Source organism: Cyphellophora attinorum, assembly GCF_001299255.1.
Source record: "Cyphellophora attinorum strain CBS 131958 chromosome Unknown Contig41, whole genome shotgun sequence".
Classification (NCBI taxonomy): domain Eukaryota; kingdom Fungi; phylum Ascomycota; class Eurotiomycetes; order Chaetothyriales; family Cyphellophoraceae; genus Cyphellophora; species Cyphellophora attinorum.
In genome coordinates, this window is record NW_017253269.1 from 1 (window position 1) to 12,929 (window position 12,929).

General features: G+C 54.8%; 5 protein-coding genes across 5 annotated transcripts; all 5 read right to left on the minus strand.

Moving 5' to 3' along the window:
• Positions 1-87: 87 nt before the first annotated feature.
• Positions 88-559, minus strand: AB675_9895 (uncharacterized protein; the record flags this gene model as incomplete). Its single annotated transcript, XM_018150469.1, has 2 exons — positions 88-260; positions 392-559. Coding segments are annotated over 2 exons (341 nt in total), but the record flags the coding sequence as incomplete, so codon positions are not given.
• Positions 560-1,014: 455 nt separating this feature from the next.
• AB675_9896 (Alpha-ketoglutarate-dependent sulfonate dioxygenase) lies at positions 1,015-2,281 on the minus strand (the record flags this gene model as incomplete). Its single annotated transcript, XM_018150470.1, has 3 exons — positions 1,015-1,196; positions 1,268-1,978; positions 2,050-2,281. The coding sequence occupies 3 exons, from the start codon at positions 2,279-2,281 to the stop codon at positions 1,015-1,017; spliced, it is 1,125 nt and encodes a 374-aa protein (XP_017995300.1).
• A 560-nt stretch (positions 2,282-2,841) lies between these two features.
• AB675_9897 (putative transporter) lies at positions 2,842-4,709 on the minus strand (the record flags this gene model as incomplete). Its single annotated transcript, XM_018150471.1, has 4 exons — positions 2,842-3,938; positions 3,985-4,212; positions 4,259-4,355; positions 4,404-4,709. The coding sequence occupies 4 exons, from the start codon at positions 4,707-4,709 to the stop codon at positions 2,842-2,844; spliced, it is 1,728 nt and encodes a 575-aa protein (XP_017995278.1).
• Positions 4,710-6,341: 1,632 nt separating this feature from the next.
• Positions 6,342-9,193, minus strand: AB675_9898 (uncharacterized protein; the record flags this gene model as incomplete). The annotated part of the gene is made up of 4 exons (XM_018150472.1): positions 6,342-8,469; positions 8,514-8,895; positions 8,939-9,025; positions 9,076-9,193. The coding sequence occupies 4 exons, from the start codon at positions 9,191-9,193 to the stop codon at positions 6,342-6,344; spliced, it is 2,715 nt and encodes a 904-aa protein (XP_017995321.1).
• Positions 9,194-9,755: 562 nt separating this feature from the next.
• Positions 9,756-12,752, minus strand: AB675_9899 (Dihydroceramide delta(4)-desaturase; the record flags this gene model as incomplete). The annotated part of the gene is made up of 4 exons (XM_018150473.1): positions 9,756-10,901; positions 11,557-12,213; positions 12,265-12,483; positions 12,546-12,752. 4 exons carry the CDS (start codon positions 12,750-12,752, stop codon positions 9,756-9,758), a joined length of 2,229 nt encoding a protein of 742 aa, XP_017995309.1.
• Between the last annotated feature and the right edge of the window lie 177 nt (positions 12,753-12,929).

Sequence of the window (12,929 nt, forward strand, 5' to 3'; positions counted from 1 at the left end):
GTGTGGACTCCGCTGCCTGCATCGCGCAAGTCGGAACCACGTCTGAGAGGGCAAGGAAAGGGAGCGGAGCAGGAGGGTCTGACGTACTCCTCGTCCGGAATCACCGTCCCAAGATAGTACTTATCCTTCCTCGCATTGACAAAGTCCTTGATGCGCCGCACCGTGATCTCAACGACGCCATCCCACTGCTGCATCTCCAGGTCCTTGAGCTCTTCCCAGGTCTCAACTGTTTCGTCCTTTATGAATGACGGCGTGTGGTACTACGTCCCACGTCGAATCAGCTCAGCTGCTCGCTGTTTCGGTAAGACCCCAGTGGCCGCCGCGCCTCGACAGTGAGCACAGTACAGCAGCGCCTAATTTCCCACGCACGTGCTATTCACGAACTACCCACCTGGACGTACTTCACGATCCCATACTTGACCATCCACTCCTGCACGAGTGGCGGGTGACTCGTGCTCCAATGCTTTCCAAACTCCTCATCAGTCATGTCGTCGCGCTTCTTGACGTAGAGGCTGAAGCGATAGAGGCGCTGTGGAGTGCCGCGATTGGATTCGGTCATGCTCGTTGCGTAGTGGATCACTGTGGGGAGGCGGAGCGGAAGCACGTTGACTCGGGGGTTTCTGAAATTTAAGACCAGTACTTCAGGAATACTTATGCAAGCAGATCGCAATCAACGCATTGCGGAAGCAGCGGCGCGGCACAACAGTAATACTTGGATCAATTACGACGTGTTGCGTTGATGCCGTCACGTTAAGTCAAGAAACGTATCTGGAAGAATACTGACGTCGCGCGGGCAGAGAGCGGCTGCTTCCGCGGCTAGGTTTCTGTGTTCATCAACACCATTGAAAGTCGTTCTTGCTTCCGGATCCACGCATTCAGATCTCCATGCTTTTTACACAAGGCGAATATGCACTCCTAGATGCTGTCGGACCCTGATGTTGCAACACTTCCGGACTCGTGTGGAGGGTTCTTCACATTGTGAACTAGTCGAAACGCGGTCCATGCAAGCCAACCTCACAACACGTTCGTGCCACTGACCTCGCTTCGTTCGTGACCCAGCGCTTCCGCCTTCGTGATACTGTTCGGATCAAGGTACGGCCTCTCGCCGATCCCAACAACGCGATTCCCAAAGCGATCCCCTAGCCCGTCATAGTCGAACGTGGCGGCGTGGAACACACTGCGATTATCCCAAATCGCTGCTCGACAGTCAGTAAGCGCCTCTCACACCTCTCTAACCGCAGCCACACAAGCAATGGGGACGACTCACCAATATCATTCTCATCCCGCCACTTAAACCTAACCTGCAAATCATGATTCTCAACAACCAACCCCCTAAACCTCTTCAACAACTCCTCACTCTCCTCCGCATTCAACTCATTAATATACTTCGGAAAATTCCCAATCGCAAACAAACTCTTCCAACCCGTCACCGGATTCGTCCTCACCAACGGATGCACAGCGCTCAACTCCCCGCCTACATTCGCCGGCGAGCCTCGCGCTTCTTTGTACAGCTTCGCCTTGCCTGATGCTTCGGCTTTGAGGAACCCATCGCCCACGAACGTCGCGGTTAGGCCCTCGAGGAATTTCTGGTAGGGCTTGCTGAAGCGGTCGAAGATGTCGTAACCGGACGCCCAGAGCGTATCGCCGCCCGTAGCCGGCAGCTGGGTTAGGCGCAGACTCGTGTAGTCCGCTGGGTTGGGCTCGAATTGGATATCGCTGTGCCACGCGGCAGCGTCGTACTTGCGGTTGTCCCGTGGCGCGTCAGGGACGAAGAATTTCTTCCGAGCGAGCGACGAAATAGTGCTAATTTCGTTGTCCGGGACGCCGAACTCGTTGGTGCTGTTGAGCATGGGGTGGATGTGCAGAGTAGAGGTGCTGGGACGGCCGGAGAGCTCGCCCAAGCGGAGGATGAATTGCTTCTGGAGGTCGTTGGTTAGGTTTGTTTGTTTGCGGAAGAAGACGACGCCGCGCTCGGAGACTTGAGGTTAGACACAGCTGTCAGCTTTGCTGGTTTCTGTGGCTTGGAGACGGTGAGTGGAATGAACTTACTGGTGATAGCGAGATCCCGAAGCAACGCGTCGGCGTCGGAGCTGTTCAGCAAGTCATCCACGATGTTGGTCGTTGGGTACTCTCTGCCGATCGCTGGGGTAACGTCCTCAAACTTGAAGGTGCCATCCAGAGCACCGCTCTTCTTGAGTGGCTTGGCATTTCGATGCTTGGTGGAAGCGTCGCTGCCGTTCTTGTGGACGTCCTCTTCTGGAGAAATGGCGATTGGGGCCATGATGTTGTGATGTACTGGGCAGCGAGATTTGGTGCTGATTCTGCAGACAGGCTCACAGGTAGCTCAGTTTGTCGATGACAGAAGTATATGTACGGTAGCAACTGATGCCGTGAGTCATGTACTGGTTCAGAGTCCAGACAATGCAGACTACCCGGTAGCACGAACTATCACGCCATCGAGCATCGGTTCGAAACTCCCCTCATCGGACCCCATAGTATGATTCGGGCTTCTAGATGATGCAGTAATCGCAAGGCAGCTGAAGCACGCAATGAGGTCCCGAGTGTGGACTGGAAGGGCCGAAATCACGCAATTTGGGTACAAAGTGTTGCAACACAGCATCCTCCATTATCGTCTGTCCCGATGTCACGGATTCGAGGAATATGCCCTTTTGTGTCTTCCTAGCGTGTCCTCTACACTTGAATGATCAGGCGTAACGAACTTAGATGGCAGAGATAGCCGAGTTTGACATTGCTTATTCTAAAGTTCACGGCCCTGGCAGGAGCCAGGATTGTCTCTGCCGTAACACAGCAACGCTCATCCCCAGTGGTCTGTGGTATGGTCTAAGAACCAAATCTAAAGTCCAGCCTCTTATTCCCCTTATCCTCCGTCGTCTTCAAATAATGCACCCTCTCCTCCCGACTCATCCCACCCCAAATCTTATCCCGCTTGTTGTTCTTCGTGACATAGTACACCTTCGCAAAGACGAACACGCAGACATTCCACGCCAGAACCCCCAACAGGGCCTTGTTGCCGGTGTAGTAGTACGGCTTGTCGTTCTGTCTGTAGATCTGGGAGGAGAAGATATTGGAGAGCTGTACGGCCATGTTGTACAGCGAAGAGCCGACTGTGCGTGTACGAACCGAGCCCGCATTGCGAGAGGTGAGGGCTACGAGGATGGCGTGGATGTAGGGATAGCCGACTAGGAGGGTTGAGAGTACCCATTTGGACCAGTTGGAGCCGGCGAATACGGGTGGGAGGGTGACCAGGGCGATGAGCAATGGTAGGGACCAGAACTGGCCCACGATGCCGAGGAGGATGCGCTGGTTGATCTTCTCCGACACCCACGTCCAGAAGAGAAGCTGTATGATGAAGAGGGTATAGGCGGGGATGGTGAGCAGGTTGGTCTCGAACGTGTCGAAGCCGAGAGCCTTGCAGGTAAGCGTGATATATGCCATCGGCGGGGTGTTGGGGATTGTCCAGGAAAGCCCAATGAGATAGATTGGCCACATATCGTAGTCTGTCAGAGCTTCCCACAGGAGAGTCAAGCTCAAGCCCTGTCGGTTGTGCATCGTAGCCTTGCCAGGATCGTCGCGGATGACACGTGTGACCATGATGACTTCTTCGCGCTCGTTGAACCAGCCTGATTTCGGGCGCAGTAGGCCCTTCCAGCCGACTCGTGCGGTTTGTGTGGGCGAGGGCGGCAGGTACAAGAAGGTCAGGATACCTATGGTGGCGGTGAGGGCGCCTTCAATGAGGAACAGATACCGCCAGCCCTCATGCAGACCGCTGTGGCCTCGGAGGTGGAGAATGCCGTAGGCGAGGAACGCGCCAACGATCTGGGTGCTCTGGTAGGAAGTCCAGAACCAGCTCAGACGGCGTGGAAGCTCGGAGTTCTTGTAAAAGTAGGACAGATATAGGATGGTATCAGGAATGAAGCCTGGACTGGTCAGTGAATCGTGTGGGAGAGATGGCATGCTACTCACCACCCTCGAGCATTCCCAAAAGCCACCGACAAATGAAGAAGCTGGTTCTTCCGTGGAGGGCGGCTTGCGACATGGCAACAACGCTCCACAGGACCATTTGTATCGGAATCCAGACATCGGGTCCGAGCTTCTTGCCAATCACCTGGGACGGCAATTCGGCGAACAAGAAGGAGCAGTAGAAGATAGTCATGCCGTTGTTGTAGTCATCGGTGTTCAGGCCGAGGTCCTCTGCATGGGAATCAGTATATGTCAGAAAGGTCAGCTGCCGACTTACTGAGCATGTTATCGGAAAGTGCCTGGGTGATGTTGCCGCGGTCTAGTTGGAGGGCGAAGAACATGATGCATGCTGGAAGAGCAACTCGCCAGTCGAGCTTTTTGCAAGATCAGTAGCTGTTCCGCCAAATGGAGATCGAACATACCCTCCTGATCAACTTCTTCTCTTCTTCCACTGTCCACTTGGCCGTAGCATCAAATCGGTGGGCACCCTCAAATCCATCCACGAACTTGTAGATGTCGTGTGCTTCGGGAGCTTCCCATATGTTGTGGTGGTTATCGACAACACCCTCGTCCAGGGAAGAGGTCTCCGAGCCCACCTCGTAGCCTTCATCGACAGAGACATGGCTCACATCTTTGCCGAAGAGGTGGTACCACTTTTGACGGCGTTGCGGTTTGGCAGTAGGGGAGCTGGTAGGAAACGCTTCGATGAGGCCTTCCTTGGTAGCCATTGTGACCGATTGCTGCCAACCCTGGAAGCTTGAAAATAGCTAAGAATCTACCGAGATAATGCTTGACATATACCAAGGGAGGCTTATATATACATGTACCAGAGCTCCGGTGCTCGAAATTTCAGCAGCGAGGACAGGGGTGGTCGCTTGCTAGATCCGTACCGACAGTCTCTGAGTATCTTGCGTGATGGGCTAGATCGATCGCTTTTCAAGCCCATAAATTGCCGAGAACAACCATCGCGACACAAGCATGTCAAGACTTCTCAAAAAGAGGTCCAGACAAGCTTGACACGAGCATAGATGCTGAGATTCAGGTGCGCGAAGGTGGATGGCGTGATGGGGAGGGGACGTTGCATCATGGTGCTAGTGTCAATTCGTCGAGAGAAGCGATAAGACAGACTCTGACCTACCACGTACTTCATACACACCAATTCAATTCTTCCAGATTTCCAAAGTGATTCGTCAACATGCGAGAGGGATACTTTCGACGACGCCGACTCGGGCATATTGCCAACGGTAGGGAGCGCGACGGTCCAGCGAAGAAGGGCTGAAAATTATTAGTGCCACTGAGCCAGATGCCACGCAGGGCGCCACGTGCTTCGGGCCGCTAAGGGTCCTGGTAGCCCTTTCCGTCATGCGTTGGCGACCACAGATTTGCACCGAAGAGTAGTCGCGTCGAAGACTCACGGCGGACGCCTTTCCAAGACCTGTGACTGTCAGGAAGGCCGTCGTAAAGGCCTTGAGCAAGCGAGCCCCGCATTTGCGAAAAGCCGGCGGGCGACGGACAGGTGAAGCGAGACCATGCTGCGGTCGCAGCGGCAGACGCGAAGTCGACATTCTCGAAAGCAAGCACGTTATCGGCGTGGAGCTTCGGCGGCCAATCATCGCTCGCTCCTGCTTTCCCACAACATCTGGCGCGTCAACTGGCAGAGATGACTTTGACACCTGCCGTGCACGCTATGGACAGTGGTGGTAGAAGCGGAAGTGAATGATGTTGATCGGTTCAGTCCTGTAGCGATGCACGCTCTCGGTTCGATGCTCGGTACCAGCGGTTCTCGTGCAGAGCGGCTCTTCGGACGCAGTCCAAGCAGTCGCAAGGGTCTCAATGCCAGGTTCGAGACATGTTCCAATCGCATTTGTGCGAACGCATGTCCAGAAGTCTGGCGAGCCAAAGCGTCAGCTGTCATCCGATGCGCGCCGCCGCATACATCGCGGCAAAGTTGATTTCGCGTGATGAACTCCCTTGAAGACCGTCAGTCGTGTCCAACGAGGCTGTGTTTGGCGACAAGGCTGAGCCGCCAAGAGACCAGTCATCCGGTTTCTCTTGAATAGTAGGTATCGCGCACGTGGAACCATGCCCTCTGGAGCTACATTGTTCAAGGTCTGATGCTCATGGCATTGCAGACAGAGTGTCAATCACTAGCCGATATCGCGACTGGGGCTGTGAGAAGTAGGAAAAAATCGTTTTTTGGGCGCTCCTCGGGATAGCGTGAATATATTTACTTGGCCGCCAGGCACACTCAGGGTACGTTGACTCATAATACTGAACGAGATTTCATACCTCCCATGCCGTGCTCTCCTGCTGTTCGCCAGTAAGGAGACTTCGCTCGATCCGCAGCAGCCCGGATCAATCTAATTCGTCGTGCTGTACTCAGTTACTGTAACAGCGTCACTGTCCAGTTCATCAACACTCCTCCTGTCCTCTTGGCCAACGTTTCCACCGAGCTTCCCATCGATTTCTCCCAATATCGCATCCAGCACATCGTTCACACCCTCCTCATCGACGAAGTCAACCTCAAAGTCCTCCGCCAGGAACCGCCTCGCCGTCCGCTCTGCCACCTTCAGGTCCTCTGTCTCCTGCCGTGATAGGCGCGAGCACATACTGACCAAGTCCTGCCCTCGAGCAAGACATTGGCCCAGCTCCACGGCTCGCTCGATGACTGGGCCCGGAATGCCATTCATGGCCGCACACTGCGCGCCGTAGCTGAGCGTTGAGCGGCCTGGGTCGAGCTGATAGAGGTAGGTGACGCGTTCGGCCGGCTCGAAGTTATTGTTGCTAGTCGTGCTGCGGGTGGACTGGGCAGGTTGCTTACCATTGCTGGTGGTCAAGTACGAGGTAAGAGTTGTTGTGTCGTCGCGCTTGTCAACCCGGACTTCCATGTGCGCATGCTTCAGGTTCGGCTCATCGTCTCCGAACAATCCCAGCTCGAACACCTCGTGGAAGTGCGTTGCAGCGAGCACTTTTGGCGCAGCAAGATCCAGCTCGAGGAGATACTGCAGCACGCCAGCCATGAGACCAGCACCGTCTGCCGTGTCGGTGCCTTTGCCGAACTCGTCGATGATGATCAGACTGCGGTTGGTGCAAGAGTTGAGCCCCAGACCGGCCTGTTGTAGATCGATCATGAATGCCGAATGCGTCTTGCTGACCGTCTCGGTAGTGGAGATGCGGGTTAGGATCTTGTCTGTGATGCCCAATGTGGCACGCTCCGCAGGTACAAAACTGCCGACTTGGGCCATGTACGCGATGATGGCGACCGAGTTCTGGTAGATGGACTTGCCGGAGTAGTTGGGCCCAGTCAGGACTGTCATGGTTGGTAGCGTGCGATATTCGTCGTTGTCGCAGTCCCCGCCGCGGAGAGAAGCATTGTTGGGCACGTAGCTGGGAACAACCATTTCTTGCAGAATGTGTCTGCCACCCGTGACCGAGATGACATTGTCATCCACGATTCGCGGCCGGACAAGCTGGTGAGCGACGGCTCCGTGAGCGAGCGCGAGGAGACAGTCCAGCTCGCCGAGGACGTCTGACGATGCAAGCATCAGCTGCTGATCCTCGAGTACGCGCTGAGCCAGATCGTAGACAAGCTCAATCTCGATGTCGCAGATGTTGGCCCACAGATCACCAATCTCCTGGTCCATCAGGCGTGTCTTATCTTCCTTGAAGTATGCGGTGTTTTGGGTAGTGAACATTCGCTCCCACAAGCCGTCGCCGTCCCACACCGGCTGCATGGTGAGCTCGTTAAGAGGTACTGTGATGTGGAAGCCTAGCTGGGGAAAGAAGATAACGTTGATGCGGCAGTCCAGGTCCTGCGGCATGCCTCGCGCGATATCGACCGCCACCTGCGACAGCAACTCGTCCATGCCGTCGTAGACATCCTTTATCTGATCAAGGTTTTCGTCGACTCCTCGCTTGACGACAGTACGATGCTGCTCCTGTGACAGCTCGAGGTCGACGACTTCGTAGATGTGACGACCGACCTGCTTGAGGCGGAACTTGTCGAGGGTCTCGGTGACTTGACTGCAGATGAGCAGTCGCTCGGCCCCGGCGACCTCATGCAGAGCATCGACAATATCGATAGCGTAGTAGCAGAACTCGAGCAGTGTGGACCAGACGCCGCTCTTGAAGCTGCTGTACTTGGTGCCTGCCTCGATGCCGCGTCGAAGCATAGCCATTGTTGAGCGCAGATTCTTGATTTTGCTTAGGCTCTTGCTCAGTCGATCGAGGGCGGTGTGATTGTCCGGTCGAGTGAGGATTGAGACGAAGTCGAGACGCCCGTTGATCTCCTCCTTGTCCAGGGAAGGGCGTAGGAAGAGCTGTCGCAGGCGTGCTTTGCCTTGAGGTGTACGAGCATAGCTGTGGAACAGGCCGTAGACTGAGAGCGACTCCTTGGATCCGGTGGTGCCTGGGCCTTGATTGAAGACGTTCGGATGCGTCTCGGGCATGATGATCTGCAGGGCGGACAACGTGTCTGCATTGACGAACCTGCTCAAGTTAGCGAGAGCTCCGGGCTCGTGGGGTGCACCGACATGGTATTGTGGAAGGCAAACAAGTCAACACTCGCAATCTTGTACACGTTCGAGGCATCGGCATCGTTGGGCAAGTATTCCGAAGCTCTTTTCCGCTGGAGGCATCCGATCGCAGCACCCATACAGCCGATGCTGACCTGACTGTCGAGATCGAGAGAAGCAGAAATCTGCATGAGGTTACCTGGTCGATCAGTGAGACCGATCTCGTCTGCTCTTGTATGCTCGTTGACATTCTCGTTCTCGCCTGGTACCAGAAAGCGAATGCTCTGTTCTGTGTGGCCCAGATTGAGGTTGGCCAGCTTCATCTGTGCATCTTCGTAGCTGAAGTCGGGGTTTGGGCGAAGCTCAGTCTCATGGCCAGCGGTATGGGTGGTGCGTGTGTCTGCTCTCATCAGCTGGGCGTCGAAAGGCGGACGTGGTCGTACCATCGTCTGCAGGGATGGCAGTAAGGTCCAGCTTGGAGTCGATGCGAGTCGAGAGGAGAAGCAGAGTCGGCTGGATGTCGAGCTTCACTGTGACGGTCAGCTTGATCGGAACCAGACTCCTGTTCAGCACCACATACGCCTGTCGACGATCTCCCGACTTCCCTTTGGAACGTCCTGCATGCAGAACAGCCGCTCTTCTTTGGCCACATAATATGCACATCCAATCGTCCCATGATCTTTGCAGTCAACAGCCATGATGATCACATCTGCAGTCTCGTCCGGAAAGTCTTCATCGGTCGGTCTCGTTGCTTGTTGAGGCGTGGCTGCATGATCCCATCGCGCTCGAGGTAGTTCGGAGGTAGCTCGTCGTGCTGGCGGAGATGCACGTCTTGATCCGGAGCCGCTTTGCCAGTGACTCGCTGGACGACTGACGACAGAGGGTGCTCGAGACTGCCGAGAGCTGCTCTTCGAAGGTCGGCCGCGTTGGCTCGTCCGTCCTGCACCTCGTCCGTGCCCACGTCCAGATCCGCGACCTGCGAACCTGCCTCGACTGGCAGTGCTGCCGCGAGTCCATGACGACATAGTGTCTGAGCTGTGTGATCGAATCTGTTCAAAGCAAAATGGATAGTCATGGGTAGGCGAGAGGAAAATTGTTTTTAGGTGCGAGGAAAGTCGCGTTGCAGACGACGCGTCGCGTGCCTTCCCAGAACAGACTCCCACCACGAAACAAGAGGACACGCAGAACGTCGTCAGTACCGTCCAGAAAGTATCCAGGATTGTTCTATCGTAACCTATGTTCAGATCGAGGTGCCCGCTTCTAGCTTTGAACCTCGCTCTCCTTCCACGCACCCACTAATCGCCCACCTTCTGCTCGCTTCACCCTGCACCACATGCCCACCTCCTTGTCCAGTATAAATTGCCAGATGACATACGGCCAGCTCTTATGATACGGCAGCGGCTCGTAGAACTCCTTAGCTATCTCGTACAACCTCGGCAACCGCGTCCAGGGCACCGCAGGAAAGTCGTGATGCTCGTTGTGGTAGCCCACATTGTATGTAAGGACATTCAAGGGTCCATAGTATGAGAACGTCTCTGGTATTGGCACATCTCGTGGCATCTTTGCTCCTTTTACTTGTGATCGCTCGAAAACGTAGTGCTCGGAGATGAAGTGTGCTGCACATGGGTGGAGCGAGCCGGCGAGGAAGCTGCTGAGGATGAAGTACGACAAGGCGTGCCCACCAAGATAGCGGATGACTATGGCGTCGAAGACGACCTGGACGGCAATATTGAGGAAGTGGATCGGTCCAAATGGTATCTTGAAGATGAACATGGGCCGGATGGCGTAGAAGAGGAGCTGGAACGTGGCGAAAAATGCTTTGCCTGCAACCGAGTCGAGAAAGACGGCTTCAAACGCGGTCGGAAGATCGGTGTCTAGGCCATCGACGCCAAGTGACTTGTGGTGTGTCAGATGATACTGTCTGAAGCCTGCCGAGTATGGAATTCCGATCGGGAGGTTCGCGAAAATGGCGAGCAGTCTGTTGTAGATAGGTGTTCGAAAGGCGAGGTTGTGTGATATTTCATGGATGGCGAGGAACAGATTCTGGTTCGCCGTCGCCCCAACGATGTATGCCGTCAAGAAGAATGGCCATGACACGATCGGTGTATCCTTCAGGAGGACAGCGCAGCTGATCTGTAGCGCGACCACGGCCAGCACAACGTATTTAGTGAGCGGCTCGGGACCACATAGCTGGAGTACATCGCGGTGCGACTTGATGATGGCCTGCCGCCGTGTTCGGTGTGGCTCTTCTGTGTAGGTCCAGAAGAACTTATCTTCTGGTAGTGCTTTCGCTGGAGGGTCGTTGGCTGCGGTCGAGATTCGTGGAGTGGCTACGACAGCTTCGGTCGCTGTCGTTGTTGCATGATTGCGGCAATGAGACAACAGATGGAGGTCGCAGCTCAAGATCTCGTCATGTGAGCTACGATGTCTATGAAAGAAACAGCAACGCCGTGCAGTTGTCAACGAAATTTCGGTGAGGGACACAGCGATTCAAATTCAGGGTCTCAGGAGAAAGGTGGGGAGTCGAATTGGAGAAGAAGGCAGCAAAATAGGCGACCCAAATCGCCTACACTTTCTGCTCCAGGCTTAGATCGACGCCTGTAAGGCAACCACAGTTGGAGCTCGATCTCTTGACGAAGCTGCCCAACACATGCAAGCACGAACACCACAAGCACACTTCAGGCTCCTGCGCCGATGTGTCTCCGCATGACCGGCACGTAGTGCAAGCACAAGCGAAAGAAGGCGAACGTACGGTCGCGGATGACTGTGCCGTCGAAAGAGGCAGGTCTTTGCGAGAAGTGACCTTGGCCACTGTTGCTCTTCAAGTCATGGAATCCGACAGCAGTACCAATCGAGCATGGGCGTAGCCGCGAACGAACACGTCAACGAAGCTACGGTAGCCTGACCTCGAGGTGCTCCGGCGTTGCCCACAATGAAAGCTCTTGCAGACTTATGCGCCCGACTCTGAGGCATCACACGAAGCGCGCTATCAATCTTCAGATTGCCTATCGCATAGTGGTATTTTGTATGTGGACCCCGCTTCGCAGCCTGCTCAGATCACGCGTGGCTTCTTCTCGATATTCGCCGCCATCATGTACCGCATCTCAACGCATTTGGCCGCCTGTACCTGCTCTGGTGTGGCCATGGGAATTGGAAGGCGATAATTCTTCGCGGTGATTGCGTCTCTCCAACAGCCTGCCGCCACCGGGTCATAATGAGGACCATTCTCGCCTTCTTCCACCATGGGAGTTATCAAGGTGTCACGAGCTGGATGGACGAAGAACGCTGTTGACTTGCGGGCTGGCAACACGCCGTCAGGCCCAATGGCGTCCGACATCTCTTTCGTCATCTGCGGCGCGACGACACGGTGCCTTGTCGATCTTAGCCGATCATTGGAGAGCCGTTGCAGTAAATCTGCAACATTGATGACGCATGTGCCAGGAATAGGCGTCGCCGCTACGAATTTCCCGTCGTGGAATCTGTCGACTTCGAGACCTCCGATCTGGTCCTGGAACAAGAGTGTGAAGAGGCCATAGTCGCAGTGAGGATTAATACGAAAGTTTCGACCCTCCTCTAGCACCTTCCGTGGTACGCCCATATAGTTCAGCAATCGCAACTGTCCGTCCAATTGCTTCAGCTGTGCTTGGAATGCTTCTGGCTCAAGGCCCAGGACCATCGCCAATGCATCACGGACATGACCGGCGAGGATAATCAATTTCTGCGACAATCAATGATCAGTGGAAAGACGCGGCACTCGTGCACGACTCACGTTGTAAAAGTCGTCGGCCCAGGCTGTCCAGTCGTCAAGATCACCTGCGGCAGGAGCAAGCTTATTGACTCGGCGATGCTCGTAGCACTCCTTGTGACTACGTCCGCCATGTGGATCGCTCGATTCTGCTCCGTCGGCAGTGTATCCTTGACTAACTGACGGATCGTTGAGCTTGTACTTCAATTTCTGCTCAAGTGGTTGGCCATGGAATTGTGCACTCTGCGCACCAACAATTGTCAGCTCAAGCTGAGCAGCCACGCATCGACAATTGGGGAGCCTACCCTTGCGAACATCTGCTCGATCTCGGCTTCAGAGATGCCAAAGTCCTTGAGGTATACCCAGCCAAAGTTGTGGAATGCATCGTACAGCTTGGCTGCTACGGTTTGACGCCCAGCTTCACCACCACTTAGAAACGGCTCGAAGGACACAATGGGGAAAGGAAACTCTGTTCCAGTCTGTGGAAGCTCTTCTATGCCGAGTGAACCCATGATAGTGGCAGAGGTCTGTTCGTCTGTTCGGAATCCTGATTATTTTTTGCTTCTCAAACCGCCCATGTTGGACTCCAGCTTGGTATTTTAGTATGAAAGGATCACTTTGGCCATCGGCAATGAAATCCCAATTCTGCTTCGAGCGTTGCGGCACATTGCTGCAGCATTAGTGGCGGG